The sequence below is a fragment of the Pecten maximus genome, chromosome 19 (genome assembly GCF_902652985.1).
Source record: "Pecten maximus chromosome 19, xPecMax1.1, whole genome shotgun sequence".
Taxonomy (NCBI): domain Eukaryota; kingdom Metazoa; phylum Mollusca; class Bivalvia; order Pectinida; family Pectinidae; genus Pecten; species Pecten maximus.
Window position 1 is genome coordinate 10,868,389 of NC_047033.1, and position 16,109 is coordinate 10,884,497.

General features: G+C 36.2%; 1 protein-coding gene across 1 annotated transcript; it reads left to right on the forward strand.

Annotated features, from left to right (window-relative positions):
- The first annotated feature begins 6,936 nt into the window (after positions 1–6,936).
- LOC117318129 (cholecystokinin receptor type A-like) lies at positions 6,937–8,130 on the forward strand. Its single transcript, XM_033873131.1, has one exon. The coding sequence runs from the start codon at positions 6,937–6,939 to the stop codon at positions 8,128–8,130; it is 1,194 nt and encodes a 397-aa protein (XP_033729022.1).
- Positions 8,131–16,109: the final 7,979 nt, after the last annotated feature.

Consider the following 16,109-nt stretch of genomic DNA (forward strand, 5'->3'; position numbering starts at 1 on the left):
TACCAGATCTTAGAGATAAGATAATGGTAAATTTGGATCTTCACTATAGATAAAGAAATCAAATATCATAATTCAGCTCGCTAGTATTGAAATAAATATTCGATGGTAGGCAATATTACCTTTCCAAATAAATTGAGAGTTGGATGATGTAGAGCCAAAATGATTTAATCTGTATCATACAGCTGTGTCGCCCTTCTGGGACTAGTCAGTGGATGCTAAGGGCCAAACGTAATCACATCAAGAAGCCGAAAAATCCGAAATAGCAAATGTTGAAAACTTATTGGATAGAGGTGCAAAAGACCAATAATTTCAATAAATCCCAAAGTTCCATACTCTCTTTAAAGTGGGTTCTGCAGTTCTTATATTGGCGTTTTTTTCTGTTCAAGATTCTGTTGCCTCAGATAACAAGGTATTTATACAAAGTATGTGGTCAGGGCACCAGTACACATAAATTTAGTCGATGACGGAATTCTGTAGAGTATCTGGTGATCTATAATCGTAAATAGAGCATTTATATAACTATCTGACACATCTTGTCATGCAGTTATTGTCTGGAGTCATCTAAACATCATTTATAACATCAATCGCCAGCCAATTAAAATTACAACAGGGAATAATACTTCCATCATTCTTATGTTAGCATTATTTACACGCAGAAAAACATGATATTTAAACTTTTTCATATTGTGTTAATGATATAAAATCTGTACATTTCACTTACAGAATTAACTAATGCATATTTTCTGTGTCTACCCTAATCTTTGACCAGATTATACATACATGAATGTATTTTCCCCTAGGATTGATAAATATAAATCATTCAAATGACCATAAATACAGGTGCCGAATCTAAAATATAGGTCACAGAAGACCATATGTTTATATGTCATCTACAGGATTGACAAACTTTGTGAACAAACATTTGGAATGCTAGAATGAAATGGTTTTGAATAACAATGTACTGGTGCCATTGCAACCTACATTGTAGTCTGTATATAGACACACTCATCCTACATGTACATACATGCTAGCAGTAGGAACTGGGGTTTTTTTTCTGCCAAAGACGAATACGCTGAACAATTCTCAACCTCAAACGATTCGGCGGTATAGGTGGCTCTCCCCATCTCTGTCAGTCTGTTTACTGACAGGGCATCTTATTGCCATCAACTGTGTTTAAAGAAATTTAACTTTCTTCTGAACTTGAGATTTATCCACAGGAACAGCCAAGTATTTGTGAAGACGATCAACGAATGCCGCCACTCGATGATATAATGTCCAAAACTTGGCATTTGTTCTTTTATGCAAGCAAAACTTTGAACCTACTATTTTAATTGCACGCTCACGTTGCTTCAATTTTTCACGGAAATATTTTCGAGAATGCCTACAAATCAGTTGCCTTTGCAAATACGAAGCATATTTTTTAATTCTAATAAAATATAGATATAAAAAACACCCCCATCATATGACAAACAATTCATTCGCTTTTTGTCCGTCCGTTCATATACATATTTTCACTATAGTAATAGTATAGTATAGTATTCATTGTTTATATCAACTCATAGAGAAAAAAAAAAGATTTCGTAATTGTTTTCCATTATCTCGCTCGTGAGTCTGTATACTAGATACATCTGTATTTGCTGCCAGATTTTGCCCCTTAGTAGGGAAAACCAAGGTTGGAACCGCACATCAGAGAGCGAAGATACGAGCGATTCTAAAACCCCAAGTAAATTTGAAAAATGATAATGAAACGTCTGCATGTAGCGGTGCATTTGTTGTAGAGGTATAAAGCACTTGACACTTTAAGTACACACAATAACTATTCAGGTAATATTTTGAGTGTTGATAAAGTGCGTGTTACATAGATAGGAACACGTGGGGAAAACGTTTATTGTAGCTTTGACAGGAATGATGTATTGACTGTGTTTAGACATCTCAGCATGCGATGAACCGATGATTCACAACATTGCTAATGCTCGAAATGTCTAGAAATGATTAAGCAAAATTATAGGTAACTCATGTCTGATTTTGATGACCAGAACATAACTTCTGACAGTTCCGCTACATTATTGAATCCATCACCGGAAAACAGTATACAGGATTGAATCTCAACTCTTGCTATGCAAAATATTAACGCCGAGTGTGTTACGCAGCATATTCTCGCGAAACAGATAGGGCATGGTTTGATCATTCAAAGCTATAAAGCGGGCGTCTAATTTCACTCAAAGGCGCCATAAACGGATAAATCTATACAATGTTGGGCCTATGCTTTTGTGTTCTATCAAATGAAGCAAATCAATCATAATACAGAAGTATCCAGGAATTATATACAAAAAATTATCGAATGATTCGGATATATTTTGGTCGTTTGCCTGTCACTAAGCAGAAGGCATGAACGAAACCTTTCATTGCTTCACTGACGAGTCCTAGAAGGACAAAACAGCTTTATGATGAAAATAAGATAAAAAGACGTGACTCTACCATATATATATCTCAATTTGTTCTGAAAGGTGCTGATATATTGATTCTTAATCCTCCAGTGTGTTAATAAGTTCCAACTTCCGTGTACACTAATATAATAGAGCGCGTTCGATAATGTCAATCATTTAGTTCCATGCCACGTTTAGGTTTCAACTTCACGCACATTTATTGCATATCAGCCATGTTTATACAATATGTTTAGGAAACAGTATACAGAACTCGTGATAATACTGCCGTGGGTTTTTCCATTTTCTTATCGTCTCTGAAGTTGGTGTTGTCATCACATTTCAGCGTTTACACCATCATGTAATGTACTAGATAACCGAAGGGGCGATATACATGTATACCTACACTCCTTTTAACAGATAGGTAATTTCATAGATGTTTCTGTAGAAAAACATACCATTATCTTACACTTTTAGACAGCAATCACCAGTGCTAGGTACATAAGCAATTTAATCATATTTCACCTTTCTATTTATATATGTTAAAAACTATCAGTATTTGTTTAAACAATTTGAAGTTTTCAAAAAATCTAAATTTTCCCATACTATCTTGTTTGGTCTGATAGAGGAAAATACTCGTTCAAGATGTAATGTACTGACAGGCTTGGTACTGTTTCGTAAGGTCATTTAAGGACGGCTTCCCGTGTGTGTATGGTTTGGATTAGTATTGCTCAACGTCCTATCAACAGTAATGATCATTTAAGGACGGCCTCCCCTATGAGGGTTTGGTTTGGTTTTGTATTGCTCAACGTCCTATCAACAGCTATGGTCATTTAATGACGGCCTCCCCAGTGTCCGATATATGTGTCTGATGAGTGTGGTTTTGGACGATGCTAAGTCTCCTTGTGATAGCGCGGAACTGATGCCAATTTTACAGTGTTACCTCACCGAAATATACCACCTAAGGCAATCAGCAATCTATCCAACCCGGTCACATGATACTGACGAAGAACGAACCAGATGTCCCAATCACAAAATGCCGAGCATTAAGCAGGAGGATAAACTACTTCTCCTCGGGTTTCGCGTTTTCAAATACTATACGAGAAATATAGGTGATGTGCAGTTCGTAATTGTGACATACCACTGTTTTATATGTAGTTTCAACAGCAGAGCTATACAAATTTAATAATCTGTAGGAGGCGAACTATCCGTTAACATCCGTCTTCGGTGTTTGTTTTAAAAAGTTTGCATGCGTTGACATCTATCCTACATTTTATTTTGATTGGATGTTGTGTTTCTTTTATTAATTCATCCTCAACTAAATTGACCTTCGTCCTTGAATTAAAGCCAAAGCGGTCTTATTTCATGTATGGCTAATGAAGATACGTTTGAAGATTCTCCATTTTACAGTGGCTTGTTAAGGCATGGTGGCACTGTGAAAAAATGTCCGTGACCTTAACTGTCTCCAGTGCGTAAAATAATACAAATAAACAAACATTAATTCTGAAACTTCCAGTCACGATATGGTTTTCATAAAGCGCCTTTAGATATGCTGGGTTTTTAATACCAATACATTATGTTGTCACGGTCTGAAACAAACGTCTCGGACCTAGACGGCAGGACGTGGTTTTAGGTTTCAATCAATGCAGTTTGTTTCGTGATAAGATTGTGTGGTCTGATCATCATTGTCCAATCCTGGCTTGAAACACTACCCGATCGCAATACCAGATGTGTGGAAACTCTCTCACGATTTCTTAAAGCAACACATTCTCATCCTTTATCATTCTCGTGACAAAAGGTCTTTTCATTAATTGTTTTCGTCTGTATTTAAGTCTGTGTTTTGGAAGGGAAACCAAAAATTTCAGGATTCTAACAAATATAACTCCATTTTACATCGGACGGGATTCCAAGACCGTGTCTCCGATACATTATATTTATTTTGCTTACAAACTATCAACACAAGGAAAATATGTTTACAGTGCATTGGGTCTAGATATTGTTAAGTACAATTGAAAATTAAGAGTTCTGCATTTTTGTAGGACGAATTACTGTAATCAGCATACTCCATTGTTGACTGACCCAGTGTTTTGTCAACACTGGGTCGATGAGATACAGCTGGTTGGGAGAAGTGTGAAAATAACAGGGGAAACAAAAGTTACTTGTATATAATGTAATTCAAAACATCTGTGTGTGTATTATTTTTGTAAAGGAACACAAAGTAAGGAACAGTCTGTAAACGTGTAAAATGTAGTAAATATATGGATCACAGATTCTTATTGAATCAAATATTCATTTCCATTGCGTTTTCATTGATATGGAGCTCTGTATGTAAGGTATGGCAGCCATAAGGAAGCTAATCTGCTGCATTTTAGTAAGGATTTAATATGTTTTCTTTCCGTGGATGTCCCTTGAATCTGGTTTGTTTGACACCAAATGACTCAAATCGTCGATCGGCCACAACACAATACAATATAATCCGCTAATCTTCATAAACAAAATATCACCTTCCGTAAACTACGTGTCTACACGTCCATCTAAAGAAAATAAAATTTGATCTTCACTTCCGGTTTGAAATATCCGGATGCAAGAATAACTCGAAGATTAAAACACAACATTTAAAATATCTTCCCCTGTCCGCTAACTTTGTTAGACCTAAATCAAACGCGGTATAATTCAAAACACTACAAAATGTCAAAAATCGTCTGTTAACCTACACTTAATACTCATTATAACATATTCAAATTTCTATTGCCAGTTTGAAGACAAATGGATTTTTGTTTCATGTCAATGGCCAGGAATCATGAGATACAGCATATTATAGTCTGTATGCATATATTCCCTTGAGGTCTACATTACCAGTCGGGGTGGGGAAGGCCCTAATCACTCTATAGATCTACAGTATAAACTCACTATGTACTCTGTACACCTATCCTATTTAGACAATATCTCTCTTATTAATTACCGATTTTATCAGCGCAACTTTCAAGACTATGAAATGTTTGTAACAGAGTCTACCAGAGTCATGGGAGGTGATCCAGACATCCAAGTTCCTATATCTTTTGTGATAGAAATCTCGATTTTTGAATCTGACAATGACTGACGTAAGTGCAGCACGTGCACTTTGACAAACATTGAGGATCAAAACGGGTTTTTTTTAATCTTCGCCAAAAACAAACGTGTTAATATCTGCACGTTTCACTGAAGAAAACGCGACGCTAAAACCTGCCCACAATGGCCTTAAAATATGTTTCAGTTGCAAATGGCTGTTTGTATTACCGTATATCCAAACGACAATCAATTAGGTTGTCAATGACAGTTAATTGGTATAGAATTAACAAACAGTGGTATCTATATACAGTAGCGTGCCTCATTTTACATAGGAGTCTGGCTCTAATCAAAACAAGCATTACAAACTTAGATAAATATATGTAATATAATAATCTATGATATATCACTGACATTTATAAACATATAGCAGACTTAATATTAATCTTGAATTACCAAAACCCATTTTCACAGCAAGCAATCGTTATCTTCAAACCCTGCTTAAAAACACGTTATTTCACCCGTCGTTAAGATAACTAGGCTTTATGAAACTCGTACGTGCACTAGACAGGTTTCATGGGCGAGGTGTTTCAAAGAAATTGATAAGTATGAACAACTTTAAATCACCATCATTTATCTAAATTTGAAACAAACTCTTGTTTTGTGACTGACACGTTACCTGATAATGTGCTGCTGGTTTCGTCTGTGAAATACATACATTTTTATTCGAATTATGTAAATATATTTATAACTCATCCCGACAAAGTACTGCTTACTGTGGAGATATATATGCTCTATGAATATATCGACAGACGTCGAGGCGGAAGGTTAAATCCTGTAAGCGGCAGCTTACCGTGACTGAAGCCGACACGTGGTACCCTCTCTTGCATGTTGCCCTAGCATTCTCCGTCACGGCGCGTACAACGCAACAACAGTACGCAGTTTCTCCATTTTCACTGGGATGTATTCAGCTCTTTGTTCTGAAGGCCTTTATATTTTCTTATTCACCATCACAAAAACAAGCGAGATTGTAATACATGGATTTATATAAATATCACAAGTGTATATAAACTCTACATCAACACATTGCCCGGATGTGTGAACACGTGAACAGGAGCGTCTAATCTTTTTAACTTGCTTATTACCAACCTAATCGGCGATCTAGCGTGAAAAGCACGCCACCACCAAGAATGTGACGGAGTTGGTTATATGTCGATCAATATATTTTGGTCGCTTGAGTAGATGACGGTAAAATAAAACACATTAATCAATGGACCTATATAGAAATAGTCACAAATGTTGGTAGCCGCTGCAAAGACTGTTAACGACAATGTCAAGATGACCTGCCGTTTCATGGTATAGCGGTTTAACAGACATCAAAGTTCGGGAAGAACAGGTGATATAATTTCGTCTGGAGCTTGCTCTTATTTTACTGAAAGGCGTAATTTTATATCGTTCGTTGAAAGCCATGGAATTGGATATGAAACAACTGATGTACGACTTGAACAAAATGGAAGCTCTAAGAAGACTTCCCGTTATACTGTTCCTGGCTGTTCTAGCCATTGTCGGGATCGCCAGTAATCTACATGTGTGGTTTATATACAAGTGTCATTTTAAAAGCTCGACATATCGAGTGTTCGTTTTATTCATGGCAATGATTGACATTGTGTGTTGTTTTGTGACGATACCATTCGAGATTGTGGACGAGTTATTTCCCTTTGCATATACGGAATTAATTTCCTGCAAGATCTTCCGATTCGTTGGTACGTGTATTACGATTGCTTCCGTGTTCATGCTTGTTGTTATATCCATTGAAAGATATGGCAAAGTTTGTAAATCTGACGGTAACCTGATGTCCGAAACGTCCGCGACCTTTTCGTCAACAGTCGTTCTAATAGCATCTGTTGTGTTTACATTTCCGGCAATTTACGTGTATGGGCGTAAAACCATAACAAAGAGTGCCGAAATTGATTACTACGGAAACATTACGACAAACGATAGCGTAATCGGGTATGATTGTACGTGGGGAGATAACATCGAAGAGACGCTTTACTTCCGGTTTTACCACGTATGGATCCTCATGACAGTTATTGGATGCATGGTCATGTTAATCGTGATATACTCTCTCATATTATCAACGATCAGGAGAAACATCATTCTAACTCGTAGATATTCCGAGTGTCAAACTGGACCGCTGACCGCTGGATCCAAAAATATAAATATACATCAAGGTGATTTGGACCAGGTGTCGAGCTACACAAATGATAGAGAACATGGGGGAAAAGATGCTTCAACGATAACCAATATCAAGATAGATGGTGATACGGACGGCAAATTAGAAAAAGAAAACATCAAACAAAATGGCGACGATGCTTTAGCTATGCACATCAACGTAGATGACAATGTAGCAACACAAAGTAAGAAGTCAAGGGAAATAATTAAGGACCAGAAATGTTCGTACGAATATCATTACTCTGCTAAAGAGCAGTTACTGAGAGAGAAATTACGTCACGCCACAACGATCAATGAGAGAGAACTTCCGGTAACTAAGGTCATGTTAGCCCTATCACTACTGTTCATGGTTTCCTGTTTGCCCCATGTTGTGTGTATCATCGTGCACTTGTCCGATGCATTCTATACCGTTTCCATGCCTACGCCCTGAATTGTGTTATATCTGATAGGCTCTCGGCTCCATTTAGTGAACAACGCGTTAAAGGCGCTGGTGTACGGATGCCTGGACAGAGAATTTCGGACGAACCTTGCGAAAGTATATCGTTCCTTTTTTGCAAGATGCAAGACTTTTGTGTCGCGTAATCCTAAGTAACATTTAGTAGATGAAGACTGCACAAATGGTACGATGAAATCATAAGACAATATTAATATCAACAATTACATCGTCCTGCTTCTGAAGGAACTTTGTATCCCGTAATCACGAATGACATGTAGCTGATGTTACAAATGACCGCATATATGTGTAATGATACGTTAGATATAACCTTATATCATACCCCACTATCTAACTCAAAATCACAACTCATTACGAGATTTCGAAATCAACCGTTTCAGACCCGTTGGATATTTTCATGATGGATGGATTCAGAATACATATTAAATTGATAAGATAATTATATGCATAACTAACTTGCTTGCTATATAGTTGGTCATTTTGAGCGAACGTTATTACAGTTAACATTGACAAGATTATTTTGTAATGGTAAACAATGCTTTTTTCAAATATGATATTTCTATTTACTCCTGTGATGATTCTGTCCAAGTCATTAAGCTAGCATATTGTGCAATGGATCGGATGCTGAACATAACAAAACAATTATATAAATGTACTGTCTTTCAAATATGGACTGATGTTGACAGTTTGGAATGTAAAAGCTGGTATCACTAGTCAGCAGATGACATTCAAAGAGAGGCTTCTTAAGACATAATAGTCTTACTATCTATCATCATATAAGGTATTTATAACATTAAAATATATCATGGTGTAGCTTGTACCATTTTTGTTTTGTATAGTGAAATGTGGCTAATTATCATATGATATTATCCTTCAGACTATTTAGGTTCTGAGGTCGTTCATTATCGTTTATTACCTGTGTAATTCAATCTAGTCACAATGACTTTTGAAGATGCTGCAACTCCGACAAAGTGCAAGTATGATCATTTAAGATAATTTAGATTATAAAATACCTCACGTGACGTTACTAAAACTATATCAACCCTCCGAAAGTTTGAACGATTTCAGCGCTCCAAAAGCTATTCCATCTCTCCGAAAGGTTGAACGCGTTAAAATTTCATTTTGAAAGAAAATAACACAAAACATCGGAGTAATATGATACCCCGATCTGATTTCGGGGTAGCCAAAATCAGAAACTATTAATATTTTATTCCGTATGACGTTTCACAAGTTCGACATTTTGAGATAACCTACCACTACTTGTATAATATTTGACTGGTTTGATGACAGATACACTGGCGTACTACTTTAAAGTGCTATCATACTGAAATGCTAGGCGAACAAGAGAAATCTCTAGAAAACTACTATCGTGTATCGGCACGTGCCTACTATTTCTCTATTGCACTTAGGAGAGGCCAGCCTAAATTATCAAAACAAAACAAACAAAATCTTTACAAAAGTCGTATGTTAGCAAGATGCTCTCGATGATAAACAGTTATATCTGATGTATTTCGTATTCTTTAAGAGACATATTTGAATATTTGCTCACACACACATTTCAGCCTTGTTACAAGCCATGATAGTGAATTGTCATCCTTACATCTCGAAAAAATCACGTTTTTATTGTCATATTTTCATTAACGAAATCAAACAAGAAAGATCTTTAAAAATGGTAAACGGCATAGTTTTAATGCTGGTGGTTATAATGTAAAACTGCTGGTGAAAAAAATAACGAACTAATTAATTAATAAATGCGTTTTAGCCCGGATAATAAAATTATATCAGTTTGAATTATTTTTGGTGATAGTAAGACTGCATTTGAATAAGGAATATAATTTAATTAATATGTCATTTAAATAGATACATCCACTTATTCAGTTTGAACTCAATCTTAATTTTATTTCGTCTTTAACTGCATATCTGAATTTTGCATTTATCGCTACATTGACCAATCACATACTTCATCTTGACCAGTAACGCCACCTGTCGCGTCATATCCGGGGCCAAAAGAAAATTATACAGCTATGCCGAAAAAAGTACAACCTTGATTTCTTTATACATAAAACACAAATGATTACTGTTTTAAGATATATATACATTTTGACATATGATTCATCAGGAAGCTTACGCCAACCACTATGTATAACAATACAGGTAAACGCGTGTTAATATCACAACCCGGTAACTCGTACGAGTTTTAATACATGACCTCATCATTGATGTGAGAGTTTGCGGTGTCTCGTCTGAGGCCTCTAAAATCTCGTGTATCGAAACGTACCTACTATCAATGCTATACGCACTACTTCAGTAATTGACCTTCCACTTACACGAGCTAAGATATTTTCTGATCAAGTGCTCTGATATCAAACAGACTCGTGAAACCTTCGTTAACGGTACGTCTTTGTTTATACGGTACAATGTCCACATCGCTTTATTTGATTGATTACGTGCGATATTATTTATCTAATAAAATATCATTTGTGAAAGCCTGGATCATGTTCAGAGGCTGAAGCTTGTTTGTTGCAAAAGGTTGACTCGCAAATTCAATAAAAATAATATTGTTGTTAAAATGTCATTCATTAAATGACTGATGAACTCTTGCGAGTCCACAATATATCATTATTCAAAATGAATACTGTTTGATGTTATAGAAATTATATTATGTTATTGTATTTACTTAATATAAAGGTGTAGCAACAAAGATGAAGTACAAATCATGGATGCAGTCAGGCTCTAGACTAAACATGAAAGGGGTGTGATACAAAAGGGAGGGTTAATGTCCACAGCGTTGAATAGCTGAACAACACATGGAGACGCAGACAATCTTTTTTTTCTAAATGTAAGATGGCGGTGCGTGGCCAGAATCCCAACTGGGCAGTGAGCATCTCGGATTGGTCCGTAGAATACACGCCCCATATGATTGTTCAATCGGTTCTGTAACACGAAGGGTCATGCTGCACTGATCACGTAGTGATGATTTCCTAGTGGATAAGACATGCATGTCCAGAAACACGTGATAGCTATAGTTAGCCACAGCTGGTCAGCAACTGGAAGATGATCACTGACTGAAAATTAGTAACCTCTTTGTCTCATAAACTAGAGCCAGCCTCATATAGGTAAACCATATATATGGATTCACACAATTGTATTAAAACAATTAGTAGATAAAAGTACGAAAAAGGGGGGATCCATCTAGCACAAATGCATTTATTTCCATGAAACAATTATGTGATTTGCAACTAGTTGATTATCAGTGATTTGAATATTTTAGTGTTTAATGTGTTTTCTTGCCGTGTGTGTCCTTTTAATCATGTGTTGTTTGGTCCTTAATGACTGAAATTGTCGATGTACAGTAAAACAGTAAAATACAGGTAAACATTCAGCAAGTATTGATTAGCCATTGTAATTTAAGCCTTATATTAGGGCATGTTATCTTTAGCACCAGCTCTGATGATTATATGTTTGGCAGTACTTTTCATTATTCGCGTATTTGATATTGATTCATTATACGATTTTAATTCAGTTTATCTTACATGGATCTAATGTATTCTTTGTTCATCCTAAGGTCGGTAAAAGTTTCGTAACAATATACGTCTATATCTAGAAAATAGTATTGTTGCCTGGAACAAAGCTATTCAATAGAGTGAATCATAGATTCTCATACAAGTGGTTTGGGAATTTGTTATCCGTCATGTGAAATAGTTAAATCGAGAGTATGAGATTATAACGAGTCTTGTTCAATGAACGCTTGTGTGACAGTACAAAATACCATGGTGAGGTGTTCTTATTCAAATTAATTGCCAATATATTGCGTAATTCATGCAGCGCATCATGTCGCTCTCTGATGAGCCGCATCCTTTGCAAAACTTATCTGTCCATCTTTCTATTTTATGTTTTTGTAGTTTCCTGTTGCTGTCTCATAAGGCCAAGGCAACAGTGCAAACCAAACCAAAGAAATCACATCATACATCGGCATAAAAACATTCAGTTGTTTGATGCATTTCAGTAACCAACATGTCATTAATGGTATTTTAATAAATAATGTCTTTTACATTCTCGAAAAACGTTTAAAAAAACTAAAAACTATTTCCGGACTGGTCAGGAAAATGTATAAGTAGGACAATAAAAGCATGTATTTCACTTAACTTACATGTATAAAAGTTTTGGTAATAGTTTGATTCATGACTTCATTATCTCAGTCTTAGTCGGAGAATGTTGTAAACCGTGATCACAAGCTCGTGTATCGAAACGTGCCTGCTATCATGCTTTACGCATTACGTTGTAACAGGCCTGTATTTTGACCTTTAAGATATAACGATTTTTCTAGACTATTTTGTGTTGGTGCTGTTCTAGTTTTGATCAGCTACATCAACCATTGTTTTATGTAAGCTACATGGTCAAATGCCATGGTGGTTTTTTTTAGCCCACTATCATCAGATGATGGGCTATTCAAATCGACCTTCGTCTCTGGTCCGTCTGTTAACAATCCTTGTTATCGATATTTCTTGAGTACACGAAGGAGTTTTCTCAAAACTTCAGATGTGGATTTTTCCTGGTCCATTCTATTTTGAGTCTGATCTTTAAAAAAAATGCCAGGCGGCCATCTTTGATTTCGACAACTGCAATTTGTTATTGCTTATTCTTGAGAAGTCAGTTATGGCTTCTTAATGGTCAATCAACTATAAAAATTCACAAGGGGCTACATAAAGGTTGGTAACAAAACATGTCAAAATGCAAAAACGTGTATATGCTAACTGTTTTGATATGTGTTTTAAGACTTGGTATGATTTGTAAAAACTTTCTCTTTTTGATGTTGTTGATCAATGCAATCCAATTAAAGTTCGTTGCATGCGATATACATTGCACTGTGGCTGGCCCTCGCGCTTCAGCAAGACGGAATGCGTTATGGATATATTTCCCAAACTTCACATTTAGGTTCCCCTCGGTCCCTGCATTTGATTTTGTGTCTGGTCCAGAAACCAAAATTGTCGCCAGCGGATCATCTTTGATTCTGCAAATTAAAGGTTTTTCTAAATATTTCTTAAGAAGTGCCAGAAGGAAATTTCTTGAAATTCACAGATAGGTTCCATTTTCCCTAGTTGTGCGACGGTAATTTTGAGTATGGTCCAGGCGGCCATATTGGATTCGCACAATTGTGGTCTATCACCGTTATTTCTTGAAAAGTACTGGGGGATATTTCTTAAACTTCAAATGTAGGTTCCAATTCGTCCCTAGTTGCCAGTGTAATTTTGATTCTGTCAGTCCGACAGGCGGCCATCTTCTATTTTGACAATTGAAGTTGAAGATTTTTATCGCTTTTTCTTCAGAAGTGATGGAAGGAGTTTTCTTACCTCAGATATAGGTTCCATCCGGTCCCTTGTTGTGCTCATTATGGCCCCATTCTCGGCTGAAGTATTTCTTGACTTTCGACGGACATATAATTTGGTCAAGATGTTAAGTTTACAAAACTACACACTGAGTTAAAAAACCAAGAAAAAATGTCAATCTCATAATGTCACAAGGTAACATTATGAATCCTAAAGGTCAATGTCATATCTTTTTAGTGATTAACGTTTTGGGATGACAATTTCAATCTAAGTGGCTTAGAATTAAACAAGGAGTCATTGGGTCAGAGGCAAAGGTCACATTTTGTATATCATCACTGAGACATATTTTGATACGACAATTTGGCGCTCGGGATCAAACAAGTCAACTTTCCAAAGAGTATGGTCATCGGAGCAAAGCTAAATGACATTTAATTCCAAAGGTCAAGGAGAAAGTGGATCTCTGACTATGACCTTGGTTTTAAATGGCGGAGGTATTTAGGATTAAGATTAAACATAAAATCTATCAAAGTAGTTTTATATTGGTATGACAATGTCCGTTAGCTCAGTAAATATTAAGGTGGATGTGTGTATGCTTTATAATTTGCTACCTTGTCACACAAAGGGACATTCGCCGACCAGTTGGTGTTCTAGTTTGAATTTGGTCACATGCAGAAAATAAAATGGCTGACAGGTGAAATTTCGCTTTGCTCTTTCTAATTCACAGAGAAAGATCCCCATTTGATATATTGGTGCCTCTTGTCAGTCCTCAGGTTTATCGTAACCTGTTTGTAGCGTTTTCGCTCATTAAAAACCACTCTCATATGAAGCACTTTGCCGCCCTTTTGTAATGCTAAGGATGTTTATCTTTCCGGTTATTTTCTCCCTCGTTTATTTCTCTTTTGTTGTTGTCTATTAACATCTAAAGGGACGTTCTAATGAACAGTAGAAAATAGCAGTTGCTTTATACATTTCAGTAAAAAAATTATAATTAAGTCTGTCTCTTCCTAGACACACACCTACTACACACGTGCATCTCACAAACGGGGAGGTCGTCCATAAATTACCTCAGCTGTTGAGAGGACGGTTAACCAGACAAAACCACGATATATAAATACGGAAGAATGGCAAAAATGTTAGTTGATTTAGAGATATAATTACACAAGCAATTCGGTCAATTACGGTCCTAACCGAATGTGAAATTATAAGCTAAGAATGAAGAGACGACGAATTGTGTGGAATCCACTACTAGACATTGAATGATTCAATTATTTCCTTTGATAGTAAATTTCATAATGATTTAAAGAATATCATTAATTTAAGAAGGCGATATCAGAAGTTGTATGCAGTCAAACTCAATGGAAGTGATTTCGTATCCTCCAAATGAAGTTCCAGTGCAGGTGATCAGGCACAACTGCACTTTTCTTTGATTTTGGCACAGTGTAAATATATAGGAGTTTCAATACGGAAATGCCTTTGCTTTATTGCAGGTAAAACTTTAAAATGTAGGTTCATCTTACCTTGGCAAACACATGCCCTCAATGTCTTACACTCCAGTGACTAGTGCTGTGGGAAATAAAATCAATACAACAAACTTCTTTCTTTGATGTAGGTTAGTGACCTACTTTTGATAAATGTCACCTTGTCTTAACTAAGCAAACCAATGACCCAACTATCAACATCCAGTAACAAGTAGTGTAGGAGATGGAGTCCGGACAAACTTTTTCTTTTATATAGGTCAAAAGTCAAATTATAGGTCATAGCGACCTACGTTTGATACAGGACACACCGCCTAGATAAACAAATGCAAGACGTCAGTGAGAATAAGTGTAGAAGATAGACCCCGAACAAGTTAAAGTGCTGAAGGAATGTGTGACAAATGTACAGACGGACGGCCATAACGCAGAGCTACAATCTCGCGGTTCTCGATGGAGGGACATATTACAACCATGAATGTCCTTATTGTGTTGTTTTCAAATTTCGTAATGTAAATTAAAAAAAAACAAAGATGAAGAACAAAGATACAATAAACAGAAATGCATAAAGACACCAACAAAAATAACTACTTTTTATTATAAAGGAAATTTAAGTCACAGCTTTTCGGGATTCTTGCTCGACACTGTTATATCTGTATTCGATGGCGTGACCACCAAGTCCTTACGACCGATTCGTGAACGTAAAAATGACCCAGGCATTGTTTTTTAATTGTTTTATTTACACATACATACTATTAAAGCATTAAAATGAAGGCAGATTGATGCTTATGTTTCGGTTTTAAATTAAAGTTGTTCCAAGCTGTAACAGTGTTATCACATTCGGGAAAGTCAAACTTTGCGTGGTCAGTGGGACCTGTTCTTGAGACGTCACAACGACAGGCGACCATCACCGGCAAAAGTATAGAGCCTGGAAACAAACGGAAAATCATGAAATTAATTTCAAGACTTAATCTATTTATTCTACCGTGAGGCTATTCACCATATGTACATCATAACTACATAATTTATTAGCACGAATTGTCGTCATAAAGTATACCTAATTATAGTGACGTCGGACAAAATCGCGTCATTTAGTGACGTCATGAACATTGTTTTCATATCACTACATCAATGGAAATTACGTGAGAATTATCAT

Coding starts and splice junctions, on each gene's coding strand:
- LOC117318129 (XM_033873131.1), top strand. CDS start 6,937: ATGGAATTGGATATGAAACAACTGATGTACGACTTGAACAAAATGGAA.